A 14,318-nucleotide genomic window follows, 5' to 3' on the forward strand; every position below is an offset into this window, starting at 1 on the left:
GTGACAAGTCCTCTTTATGAAGACATCAGGGGTCTTTCATCTCCAAATAAGCAGAGGAAGCAAAGCTTCCCCAGCTTCTTCTCCTGGCTCTAAGAGCTGGAGACTAAATAGTAACACTGGAAGTGATGTAATACACATCACTTCCGGGTCCAATGATTGGAGAGATCAGCGGCTGGGAGCTGCTGAATCTCTCTCTGATGGTTGCGGTGAGACACGCCAAGCCGGTCCCTGGCGCTGCACGGGCATAGCGGAGCCCAGGGGAAACCGACGGTGGCCCCCTTAGGGCGGAGTGTTGCACGGTACAAATGATCTGGCGGCTGTATAGATGACAGTACATTGTGATGTACATTAACAGCCACCACTGGCTGTTACAAATGACACCAAGAACATGGCTGCTGCAGCAGCCGTGTTCTTGTTTTAAACAACTTCTGCAGGCCGCCGTCTATAGACGTATTGTGGCCTGGAAGTGGTTAAGGATAAAAGGCTGCCTCCACGTGAGCCTGCTCTCTTTTTATGCATTGCTATCTATGTCCTATGACTGAGAAACTTAGATAGTTTAGAGTTAGGGACCACATGTATCAGAGGTGCCTTGACACTCCCCATATATCTGCAGGTTTATGTAACTAAAACCTCTATTTTTAACCTAGTAGTTGAAACCGATTAGTTTTTTTTGGTGGGCTGGCTTGACAGTGTGCCGGGGACCCCCTTTGTCAGGTTTTGCTGCGTTTCCATAGGGAAGCATCCCCTCACTTCTATTGCCAGAAGTAGTGGTAACTAAGAGCGGAATTAGGTGAAAATCCTTAAAAGTAAATACAAAAAAAAATCTGGCACAGTTTCTAACTATTTTGCATTAAAAAAAGTATAAATGAATTTCTACTTTAAAATTTGAAAGAAGATTTAAAGCACTGTGTATTAAACAACTTCCATGCTTTTTTTTTTTTTTGTATTTTCTTGGAAAATACTATGTTCCCTTTTTTTAATGGTTGCTGCATGTTAGTGCTGCTGATCTCCTGCAATCACTTCCTGCCTACATGCATGCGCTCTAGTGGTGGCTGCAAGAGGTTTCTCGGGGTGGGTTTCCTGGTGGTGAGGACCATGTATGTACAATGGGCGGGAACAGGTGGTGCTGTGATAGCAGTGCCACAGTCTCAGTGATCATACAGAGCAGACGAAGAACAGACGTTCTTCGTCTGCTCTATGGGCTTTATGGTGAGCTCATATGCCGTGGTCACAAGTCCCCCAGAGGAGCGGAGGACCCCGAAAACCACGGTGGGGGGCCCGGACACGATCGCCATTGCCGTTCGATTTGATCCAATTAGATCACTTGTATTAAACGAGCAGCGGCTCCCACTGTACATTTCGCTCTGCTTGTCCGGAGCAGGGCTAAATGTACAAAAAAACTACTCGCCCGGCGCCCGAAACTGCATGTCGGGCGATAGGGATTTGCTCCATAAGACGCACAGACATTTTAGCCCGCCTTTTGGGGGGGGAAAAAGTGCATCTTATGGAGTGAAAAATATGGTACATTAACATGTTAGAAATTTATATACAACTTTAGTGATTATGTTAACCATGACTAATATCTAGATAATAGTATTCCCTATTTTCAATACATTATGGGGTTGATCTACTAAAGGCTAATAGGTTGCTTCCCTTTGCTTAGGGAATGGAATTCCACTTTGACAATACCCAATCACATGCAAGGAAATAAAAAAACACAAAAAACAAAACAATATATATACATATATATATATATATATATATATACACAGTTGTGTGAAAAAGTGTTGGCCCCCTCCTGATTTTTCATTGTTTTGCACGTTTGTCACACTTTAATGTTTCAGATCATCAAACAAATTTAAATATTAGCCAAAGATAACACAAGAAAACACAACATGCAGTTTTTAAAGGAAGGTTTTTATTATTAAGGGAAAACAAAATCAATCCAAACCCCCATGGTGTGTGAAAAAGTGTTTGCCCCCCGTTAAAACAAAACTTAACTCTGGTTTATCACACCTGAGTTCAATTTCTCTAGTCACTCCCAGGCCTGATTACTGCCACACCTGTTCGCAATCAAGAAATCACTTAAATAAAGGTGCCCATACACTGCACATTTCCCGTACGAGAATCGCTGGAAATCCTGTGATCGTACGATAATCGTGCAGTGTATGGAAGGCGTGCAACCATTTCTACTGTACGGTCGCACGTATTCCGTCGAACAAGCAGGCTTGTTTGTTCGACAACTGCCGAACTGGCCGGTGTGCGCACGTGCACAATGCCCGTTTGCAGTCATCGGGAGCCTGCCCCTCATTGCAGTCATCGCAAGCCCGTCCCTCAGGGGGCGGGCTTACGATGATCGCAAGTACGATCTGCCTATCCAAGATGGGCAGATCGTATGAGCTTTTAATTAGCTTACAGCCATCGCAAGACAAAAGTCTTGCGATGGTTGTAAGGTGTATGGGCACCTTAAGACTTGACTGACAAAGTGAAGTAGACCAAAAGATCCTCAAAAGCTACACATCATGCCGAGATCCAAAGAAATCCAGTAACAAATGAGAAAGAAAGTAATTGAGATCTATCAGTCTGGAAAAGGTTATAAAGCCATTTCTAAAGCTTTGGGACTCCAGTGAACCACAGTGAGAGCCATTATCCACAAATGGCGAAAACATGGAACAGTGGTGAACCTTCCCATGAGTGGGCGGCCAACCAAAATTACCCCTAGATCACAGCAACGACTCATCCAAGAAGAGACACCAAAAGACCCCACAACAACATCCAAAGAACTGCAGGCCTCACTTGCCTCAATTCAGGTCAGTGTTAATTACTCCACCATAAGAAAGAGACAGGGCAAAAATGGCCTGCATGACACTGTATATAATAAACACCAACTATAAAAATTGTAGCTTTAACAATAAGTGGAAGTTTCACCTTGTTACAGCATTACAAGAAACTTTACTTTTTTCTGTATATTTTACAATAATAGTCAAAGTATATTGTGAGTTAAATTTAAAATATAATACAATAAAATGTGATGTAGGTATAAAAAAAGTCATTCTGATGAGAGGTTTGTAACATAATAATAAAACTACAGAGTTAGTGAATTTAAACTTCAGGTACCATTTTTTACCATTGTTCTCTAAGTGACATGGCTATAAAGGTGAGAGTCAGAAAAGACAAGAACATGTATCTAGGACAGGAGAGAGAGATAGTTCTGTCCTCCAACAAAGAATGATTGTATTGAAAAGGCACCAGAATAATAGGCAGGGATGCTCGGTCTCTAAAGCATGGTGTTCAGGCTGTCAATCCAGTACATGACACAATGCTCTGCAAAACTAGGGGTGATTTTTTTTATGATAGTCTTAAGATTGACGGGTTATGACAAAGCTGAATTCATGGTGCTCTAATAAGTCTTTTGTCTACTGTTGCATACATTGTGACTTGTCTGGGAAATGACACATTGAGCTTATGCCCTGTCTGTAAATCCAGTGGGGTTAAAGGCTTTGGGTGTATTGTCAGCTACTGCAGCGTTAGCTTAGTAAGGCAACTGCAATATTTTTAATGCAGTGTGTGTTCAGGAGACTGCGCTTTCTGCACGGAAACCTATTGGAGCTAAAAGAAAACGCTGGACATAATTTGGGAGGACTCATTAATCAGTGACAGTCATAGGTGTAGTGATTTCTTTACAATCTGCCAACGGGCTGTGAAAGTCAAATCCAAAGCTTACTGACTGTCTCCTTAAGTGGCATGTTTTTTTGGTGTGCCACTAACACAGGTCTAGAATCCTGTCTACAATGGAAGGCATGTAAAAACATTCTATTGAAAATGACATGGCAGAAAGTGAAATAATGTTCTTTTTCCTGTTGAAGTATTGTGCATTAAAAAAAAGAAATGTTCAAATATTCCTCTTCCACGAGGGCATTTAGCCACTGTTATTTGTCATTTTCTACAAACCTGTTTACATATACCCAACATTCAATGTGGTTGATTTACTAAAGGCAAATAGTTTGTTCACTTTGCAGGGGAATTTGCCCTTTGCTTACTAGATAAGAGGAATCTCTGCTGACTTCCATCATCCAATCATGTGCATGCACGCACGCAAAAAAAATAAATATATAATATATTTATATTTACATACATAATACATACTGTGGCAGTGCGTGGCAATGCCATGCAAGATGCTGGCGACAGACACCCAGGACTCTCAGCCAGAGGGGCTGAGATGTTCCAGAATATTAATAGATTTACAGGGAAGAAGCTGGCCTTTCAGTTTCTTCCATCTTTTCTGGATTGAAGCTGGGGTCTGGATCTCTGGAGATTTCTAAGAGTCCAGGGTGGGATGAAATCTCCAGTCCTGGGGTCAGGTGTTTGCCAGTCATCAGGGGTTGAGAGCAGCCTCATTAAGAGCTCAAGGGAAGAGTTGGTATGGGCTGCAGGCACATGAGGGCTCCTGCTGGGAAGAGGGACAGGTTGTGTCCAGAAGCCAGAGTGGAGCCAGGTGGTTGTATGTGCGCTGGAGGCGCACGAGGAACAGCCTGGGGGGGGCTGGAAGGCGTAGAGAGGCTGAGAGAGCCAGAGAGAGCCAGGCACACAAGGTGTGTGGGTGTGAAATCAAAGGCTGCTGAAAGCTGTTCAAAGGGCACAGTGTATTCCCGAAGAGAGCCTGTTGAGGAAAACAGTAAGGTCCTGGAACTGGGACACTGAACAGGATAACCTGTGAAGGGTGAGCTGATATGTATGCTGAAGAAAGCTATTTTTGTTGGATTTCCTTTTTCTGCCTTTGGAATTAATAAAAGACTGTCCTTTGTTATGTGAAAACGGCTTCATGGTCCTTAAGCGCTCACCATATGTGCTAGATTCCCCCCAATTTCACAATACACACACACTAACACATTGTTTGTGTACATATCTTACAGCACGAATAATTACATATGTCATACTGTCATGGTATATCTGTAAAAAATAAGTGAAGGCAACTGTATTTTTCTTGAAGACATTTCACTATTCATCTGACCAGCTTTCTCAATTCAGAATATGTATATTAAATGTATTTATTGTCTTGTCACTTCTACCTGAAACTGAGTATGCAGGAGGTTTAATTTAGCTAAAGCAAGCACAGGGCCGGCCATAGGCCTTTAGGCGCCCTGTGCAAGAAAGCTTTACAGCGCCCCTCAGTGACCACACCCCTCAGTGGCCACACCCTTTAGTGGTCACACCCCCAGTAACCACACCCATTTATCACCCATATTTTTGGTAAAATATAAAAAGACGGGGTCACGTCGGGTAAATAGGCACAAAACATGTCATGCTTTAAAATTGCGCGCAAGGCAAAATCGCCAAAAATTACCATGCCCAAAATTGACCATAGGTGACGCTTTAAAAGCTTTTACCGCTCATCAGTTTAGTGTTATCAGTGATTAATAGCCCTACAATTATTGCTCTCATTCCGACGTTCGCGACGATATGTAACATGTGCGGTGTAATGGGCAAAATCGTCGTTTTCACACGTATGCGCACCCGATGCCTGTTTGCATGCGTGTATGTATGGGGGGGACTTTAAAAAAAATGTAATTCTTTTTTATTTGTAACTTTACATTTTTGGGGGGGAAACTTTATTGCTATCACATAGGGGGGTTAGAAAACCCCCTTATGTGATAGCAAAATATGTGACAGGTCCTCTTTATGGAGACATCAGGGGTCTCCAAGACCCCTAATGTCACCTAGGACCCCCCTGAAGAAGCTGATGAAGCACAGATCTGCTTCATCAGCTTCTCTCCAGCATCTGAAGCTGGAGAGTGACACAAGAATGCGGAAGTGATGTCATATACACCACTTCCGCATTCTGACAGCGGAGAGGGGACCGGAGGGAGCTCGTGTACCGAGCTCCCTCTGATCCCCTGTGACAGAGGCCATATGCTGGTCCCGGGCTCGCACTGGGCACAGCAGAGCCCGGGACCAGCTTGACAGCGGGAGGGGGGGAGCCGGGGAGGGCGCAATTCACGGGACCTCATACAAGCGATCCGCCGGCTCTATAGCCGGCGGAATCGCTTGTATGTTAACAGGCATCGCTGCCTGTTTTCAAATAACGGGCATTTCCCGCTCGCGAGCGCCCAGCGGTGCGCGCGAGGGGCGTGGCTGAGCGGACGTCTAAAGACGCCCGCTCAGATCTAGAGAGCTCCTGGCCAGCCGTTTTTTAAATTTTTTATTTTATTTATTTTGTACTGTTTGGGGGGGCTTTGGAAAATATTAAGGGTCCAAAAAGACCCCTGACATTTCCCTTTTAAAATAGAGAAGAAAGTGAGGACACCAAATCCTCAATTTCTTTTTTAGCACCCTCAGCAAAGCATGATGCCAAAAAGAGATTGCTTAACGGATTTCATAGTTGCGATGTTGATAATTAGTATTTCAAAAAAGCTGAAAAAGTTAAATGTTAAATTGAGCCTCCTTCATTTTCCAATCAGCATGCTGGAGATGTGTTCTGAACCAAGCTTAAGGGCTCAGTCACACTAGATGCAGTGCGTCCCGACCCGATTTTGGCCGGAACGCATTGCCTTGCATTGTGGCCGGCTCACTTTTTAGTGGGGTAGGAGGGGGCGTGGCGGGCCATCGAAGTGAATGGCGCCGTAGGCACGCCCTCCGGCCGCAATGCAATGTGGTCCTGTGCGGTGAGATCAAAATAGTGCTTGTAGCATTTTGATCGCACCGCACAGGTTCGGACCGCAGGAACCATGTGCCTTGCGATCCCGTGCGGCGGATCGCATTGCGGCTGGAGGGCGAAATGAAGGAGGCTCAATTTAACTTTTAACTTTTTCAGCTTTTTTGAAATGCTAATTATCAACATTGCAACTATAACATTGCCTCGCGTTGCGGTGCAGTGCGTTTCTGGCCTGATTTTGGCCGGAACTCACTGCCTCGCATTGTGGCCGGCTCACTTTTTAGTGGGGTAGGAGGGGTCGTGGCGGGCCATTCAAGTGAATGGCGCCGTAGCCACGCCCTCCGGCCGCAATGCGGCCCTGTGCGGTGCGATCAAAATAGTGCTTGTAGCATTTTGATCGCACAGCACAGGTTCGGACCGCAGGCACAATGTGCCTTGCGATCCCGTGCGGCGGATCGCATTGCGGCCGGAGGGCGTGGCGCCCGGGCCATTCACTTGAATGGCCCGCCACGCCCCCTCCTACCTCACTAAAAAGTGAGCCGGCCACAATGCGAGGCAATGCGCTCCGGCCAAAATCGGGCCGGAACGCACTGCATCTAGTGTGACTGAGCCCTTACTGCTAACCTAGAAATCCACAACATGGCTTTGCTGCTTGATAGGGGTGCCTGAATCATATGACTGTCTGAACAGAATTACACTTTTATTGTAAAACAACTCGCATGTTAGATGCCTGTCTGCAGCACAACTTCACAGATATAAAGAAACAAATACAGTGGCTTGACACACCAATGTTCAAATTACAATTTGACAACGCAACTCAATAAATGGAATTCCAGCTCTTTCTATCTTAGTTTCACAGTGATATGTATGCATTGTAATATGTATATGTTAATAATGAAATCAAGCTTTAATAAGTTTCACAATTAATTCCATACAAGGGGTTTTTCAAATGTAACTGTACATCCAAGGGTGTAGTTGCAAACCGGGACAGATGATGCAGACTGTTTGCACCCAAGGCCGCTTATCTGTCTCCAATCACATGTAACTGCTTGGATGTGCAGATGATCGTACATACCTGTGCCTTCCAGCCCGAGAAAAACGCTGATTCTTGGCCAATTTGACTTTGTGAATAATCCCTTAAACTGACTTGGTTAAGTGTGTCCCGTTTACCCACCTGTATATGTTTTTAACCTATAAAAGATATTCTTAGCCTAGCTAGTGAGTAAAGTAATATTAAACTCAATCTTTTTTTTCAATAATGAATCCAGATCAAACAAGTTCCCTGAACTTCTTGTCTAGTACAAGATCACAAGAGACAGAGCAGTCCCGCGCAGCCGACCATCTACTAGCTTGAAGAAGGGAAGAGGGAGGAAGGAAGAGCGGGGAGAAGGGGAGTGACTTGCCTTGCTATGCCTGTATGTTTGTAGAGACAAACACAGCTTATTAGCACGCACAAGGGTGGCTCCATGGGACACTGCAAGGAAAAGGTGCTGACCTAAAACAGAATATCAAGGCCAGTGCTCAGGGGACCAGCTGATTCTGCAGGAAGCTGAAACTTTTAAACATCAAGAAGCAGCATCCATTGTAAGTGATTTAATCAACATTTGAAATCTTTTCACTTTAATATCACTTTAAATATTGTTCTGTAAGGCATGATATGGCTGCAGTAAAAGCTGGTTCTCCTTTCAAGCAGCTGTCCACTTTTTTGTGAAGCAGGTTACTGAATAGCTTTTATACACCAGCAAGATTAACATATCTAAAAAGTTAGTGATATAGATGAAATAGAATTGGAATTGTCATTTTTATCTTTTAACCATCAAGCAGTTCCTGATGAGTTTTGTAGGCCCACAGGCAAAGTGAAAATAGTTTTTAAGCCCAATAAAATCTGAATTTAACGTTTATATTATTGATATTGCGGCAGTCACCTGAAAATATTTGATTTAATGCTACTGCCATCAATACTCAAGCAAACAAATGTGCAAATGTGTTTCTTTTCCATAAGAAATGAGGACAAGACTGAGCAGTTCTAAAGTGCAGCTTGATCTGATAGCATGACTTACCGTATCTCCAGCCGAGGAAAGATCAGATTCATAAGTGTTCTTGCCAGCAGCAACTTAAACTGATGACATACTAGGTTTGCAGATTACAACCACAAAACAGTTGGCAGTAAGATGAGACTCCCTGCAGATATTAAGATAGCTTGGCAATGATCGTAATGCTAGACAACACTGAACATTTACAATATATGGTAAATTACATTTTTGATGCATATAGTAGTTTAATTGCTAAAAATTAAAAGCTTTGATCTACATTGTGTATATGTACTTTTCGAAAAGGTGGAGGATATCTAGTATGAAAGTAGGTGCTAAAGCTGAAATCAGTTAGAGCTCATTGAGTAATTAAAATATTATATACAGACTGCAATTTTGGCATGAATGATGGATTGTAATAAATCTTACAGTGATTAAGAATATACTTATAACATGGTGGAAAAAGGCCCCAAGAGTACAAGAAGTAAGAACCCAAAAGGCAAGATATATCATTCTAGAGTGCTACCGAAATTTGGGTTAGAAAAATGTATGCCAGTGGTAGGGTAATGAACCTTAATGGTGGCAGAATGAACCCCATAAAAATTCTCCATCTTAAACCTAGAGTTTTTGTATTTGTGCAACAAAAAATAAGCACTGGTTTGTCATTTAGGAGGTACTTTTAATTCTTTATTCATTTATGTATTATCTTATCTACTTTGATAAACATTTAAGACAAACTGACTTGACAAGAAAGAGGTACTTTTGCACTCAAAAATATAATATGATTTAATAGTCATGGTGTGTGCCTTATTGTTTTACTTAAGGTGGGCATTTTAATTATAGCTCAACATTGAAGGTGCACTCTTCATGCAGTGGAGCCATATACTTAAAGGAGAACTTAACGCACTTACTCTCCTTCTCCCACCAACGCTGACATCTCCCCCGGGATGATGTAACTCCCATGCATGGCCACATGCAGGGCTCAAAATTTCAAGTCCTGAGCTACTAGCCAGGCCTTAAAAGTTACTAGCCACCAGTTGCCCCACCTAACCCTTACCCTGCCCCGGCCTTAACTCCGCCCCTAAACACACCCTCTTAAATAATCATATGATCATTATTATCTTATGATAGTTGCCGCTTGTAAACGGCAGATTAGGGATTCCTGCTGCAGGAAAACGCAAGTTCCTGACACAGGAATCTCTAATCACACCTGAAATATACTGTAGGTGTGATTGGAGCCTAATATACACATACACTAAAAGTGTCCATACACCTGCCAATTATCGTACGATAATCGCGGGTGATCCTGTGATCGTACGATAATTGGCAGGTGTATGGGCAGCGTGGGACCACTTCTACTGTAAGGTCGCACGACTTTCGTCTTCCAAGCACGCTGGAAAACCTGCCGAAAATCGTACGATTTTTGGCGGGTTTGTGGTGTGGTCGTAAGACGAATGCCGCAAGCGCACATTGCAATCATCGGAAGCCCTCCCCTCAGCGGGGAGGGCTTGCGATGATCGCAAGTACGATATACCCAAATTTCCCTGGGCACAGGTATTCATTTATCCCAGGACAGATGTGCGCCGAGAATGTTACACTGCGCTGCTCATGCACAACTCATGCACAGCTCAGTGTACAGTCTATAGAAGTTTGCAAATAGGCAAGTAAGACTTTATTATTACAGAAAAAACAAATAGGACTAACATAATATTTACAAACTATAATATGTTTATCAATATGCCCAGCGCTTATTTTACCTGAAAAAATAAATATGGTCTGTTAATACCTGATAATATTGTGTCCTTTTACCTGCTCTTGAAGAACTAAAGTTTGACAAATTGTATAGAGGTGGTGTCATCAAGCTATTTGGAATCCAGCATGCTGCTCCCGGCGGAGGGGAACTTTGCTGAGTACAGACAATTAAACTAGTGCTGGGTATGGCACTGGGATATGTGGGTGATTAGAATGTTTGTAACGAATAAAAGAAGTAAAAAGATGTTATACTATGTGAGTTTTTCCTTCTTTTATATTCAACTAAGAGTAAATCTGAGAATGACCAATTGGATGTGGAGTAAACAGAAAGTGATTTTGGTTCCATAAGAGGTGTACAACAATTGACTGGAGGTAGAATAAGCAAATGGAGGTGGTGGATGAGAGATATACCTGGCAGAGATTTAAAAAGCAGAGTCTGACCTTAATAAATAAGGGGTCAAACAAGGTCTGGTGAGTGAGCCTTTTTATAGATGTGGCACAGAGGTGTTTTTATCCCTGAAAAGGTTTTACATCACATGAGAATTATAACAAGAAGCCCTATGAGACTGGACTTATGTATATTGTCACTGTTTATATTCTGTATTGTTTAAAGGGCACAAATGAATGTTCAAAATATGAATGTGTATTAGACCCCGTTCACATTGAGCGATTTATCGCGCGGTAATTCCCGCGATATCGCGGCAAATTACAGCGCGATATCGCGCTCCAATGCAATCCAATGGGGCAAAGGGTCCTGCTGTCGCTGGTCGTGTGTCGCTACAGCAGGACCCTTTTTGGAGCGGATTTAGCCGCGATTCAAGCTTGCTCAATGCAAGCTTGAACGCGACATCGCGCGGCAAATCTCGCGATGTCGCGCAATATGCAAATCGCGCGACAATGCGCGATTTGCATATCGCGCAGTGGGAACGGGGCCTTAGGGTGCATACTGTAAAAAAAATGAGGGCATATAATAGTTTTATTCAGGTATTCGGGGCATATTGAAAACACTATTTATTATCTGCACAGATAAGAGCACAGCCGCTAGGTGGAGGCCTAATTAGGGAGTTTAATTAAGCAGTATAGTGCAGAGTCACATCTAACATTATAGACAACCTTTGTTTTATGAATAAACATTTAATACAGGGTGAACACATGACTCGTGGGGGGACATGTCATTTCTTGGATTCATTCAGTTGTAAATTTGAGCTTGAGCTATTGATCTCTGTACATAATAGGCTTTTTATTAAAAAAGCAACCAAGAATAGACATGTCAATATGTATGTAACAAATAGCCTAGAGAGCATAGCCGCTGGCTGGAAAAGAACATACAAATCACTCCTGTGCAATATTTCATTTTTTATTGGCCTAAACAAATATTGTTTAAAATTGTATTTTTCAGTCCCCACCACAATGCATTTGCTTTTATGTCAGTGGCTCTGAGCCGCTACAGGATAATGATTCTCTAGAATAAATGATGTGGTACAGTATTTATTCTAAGAGCATGATTGGTTCATATCACTATGATTGAGTTGGTTACCGCATAACTGAGTACCTGTGCAGTAGCAGCCCTCCCAAGGTCACAGGATTCATGTGTAAACAGTGTGGTAACAATGCTGACCAATCCCATCCCTCTTTCATTGTGGTAGACTGTAGACAGAAATAAAGAAGTTTTTGTTAGTTATTAATCACATGTATTAATTTATCTGTGATAGACAAACAAAAATGGTAAGACAGACTTAGCCTGTTAGTATAAATCAAATGTGGACAGGCAGGTTTTTACCCCAATAAGACAACAATTAATTTACAAATCCGCTAAGTGATGTAGTCATTATTTATTAAAATATAAATCAATTTTTCTACCACATTCCAACTGTTAGTGGCAATTTGCCCAAGCACTTTGTCTAAGAGCTTCAGCCTTTGTTTGAAAGGAGAAATAAATGGATGCTTTGACTGTGCAGTAACAATTTACAATTTCCTACTGTCAGCAAGAAGTTTACCAGGAAATAAACAGAGGGGGAGCTAGGATTTATATTGCATGATGTATCTTAATTAGAAGCCATTTTATGGTTCTAATCTAAAATTGGTACAGAGAATTTAAATAAACAGATGGCACACATACTGATCTGAGAGCATGAGAATCACAAACTCTTGTTATGTATGACCGATTGCACAATAAATATAGACTCATTTACACAATGGTTATGATTGAAAGTTTTCAGATACAAATATATATATGTATGCACTATATAAACAAGTCTGAGTTAGCATGCATGTGCAATATATACACATACACACATACATTCTGACGGTATTGCGGGAGAGGAGGACCCCACCACTAAAAACCACTATGTAAATTTTATTGAAAACACCAGATTGCACCACCTTTCTGAAAAATGTGTTATGGTCAGACTGTTTTTCTTTTTAAAGCCCCATTAATGCTACATTCAGTGGTCACCTACACCTGGCAAATGCGGGTAGTGCAGAGCAGAGCCAGCACTGCTGGTGCCCATTGTGACCTACACATTTTTCAATGCGTTGGCAAAGTTCAGCAGCCAAATGACAACACATTTCTAAGTACTGACCAGTAGTTTTCAGTGCTGGTGGATTGGCAGTACTACATTTTATTGTTGCACTGCCTTTTGAATGCAGCAACTTTGGGCACTTAGTAAGTTAAGTATGCTCCTGCAGGGATTGGTTTAATATTAGGCAATTGGTTGGGGTTTAGGTTAGTGTTAGGGCCAAAGTTTGCATGGTTAAAGTCTTCTCCACAACATTGGGAGGAGGCGTTCTGGGGTCCACAAAGGTGAACTGAGTATGGCTAATACCTTCGTTGAGTTTTTTGCAGCAGGTCAGAAACTCACTATATTTCTGTCAGAATCAATAAGCTGTTTTTTTTTTCAATTATTAAACAAAATCCTTTCAATGGTATTTTTATCAGACCACAAGGAGAATTCATTGTTAGTGTTTATATACACCTAAAGGAACAGGACCAGGGTTAAGGGTTTAAGGATTAAGTAATCCAGGCTGTGGTTAAAGTATAATTTTAGGGGTTAAGTGTTAGGGTCGACTTTGCAGTCAGTTGGGTCAAAGGTTAAGGACACTTAGGGGTATATTTATAAAGCAGAGAATCTGACCAAATCACCAACATTCACTAGAGGTGAATCTTCCAGCTGCATGCGTTTTAAATGGCCGATTCGAATGATGATCAATTCACCATCAGGGAATGTTTGCTGAAAGTCACATTCGCTGCTTTATAAATATGCCCCTTAGAGAAGATTTTTCTCTTTACTTTATTTTAACATAAAAACAATGGACTGTTCTGCACAGTGACTATCTCAGCTCATATTGGGTATATTTCCTCATTTAAACATATAATGCAGAATTCTAACAACAGTACCAAATTTGCATATGTTCTTGCACCCTACACAGTAAAGTAACTAAATTGTCAGCCACAGCAGAGAGTTATACACTCTTGGCAGTAGAACTCCAAAGTCGGGAAGGGTAATATCTGAATGCAAATACTAATAGGAGGTGAACTTGCTTTTTCTAACTTACCAGTACAGTGAATAGGAATGCTCTTCCCAAGCACACTAAGTCCTTTGCCAGACCACAAAGTCAGCCTAGGCTTTGATCAGGAAGTTTCTTGTACTAGCCTTTACTCCACAGTTACACTCTATGGCTCTCTGTATTTGCTCTGAAAATTCAGTTGATAAGCAATCGTCTGATTGCTCTTGGCCCAAAACATTAGCAGGTTAGACATATGTATCTCATCTAAAAACCCATTAACATTACTCACCTTACCTGCCCATATCCTAGCCCATTCTTGCTGGGTGAGAGTCTCCTTTTTATAACCAGATAATCCAGCACTAAAGTCCTATATATAT

At 42.0% G+C, this 14,318-nt stretch overlaps 1 protein-coding gene across 1 annotated transcript in view; it reads right to left on the reverse strand.

Annotated features, from left to right (window-relative positions):
- Positions 1-14,318, reverse strand: part of LOC108795401 (uncharacterized protein KIAA0825-like) — a 227,600-nt gene that overhangs the window by 165,689 nt on the left and 47,593 nt on the right. Inside the window, exon 8 of the mRNA XM_018566648.1 lies at positions 11,987-12,081. Coding sequence (XP_018422150.1) covers positions 11,987-12,081 — 95 coding nt within the window. The remainder of the gene's footprint in view (positions 1-11,986; positions 12,082-14,318) is intronic.

This window comes from Nanorana parkeri, unplaced genomic scaffold (assembly GCF_000935625.1).
Source record: "Nanorana parkeri isolate BGI_ZX_2015 unplaced genomic scaffold, ASM93562v1 scaffold966, whole genome shotgun sequence".
NCBI classification, from domain to species: domain Eukaryota; kingdom Metazoa; phylum Chordata; class Amphibia; order Anura; family Dicroglossidae; genus Nanorana; species Nanorana parkeri.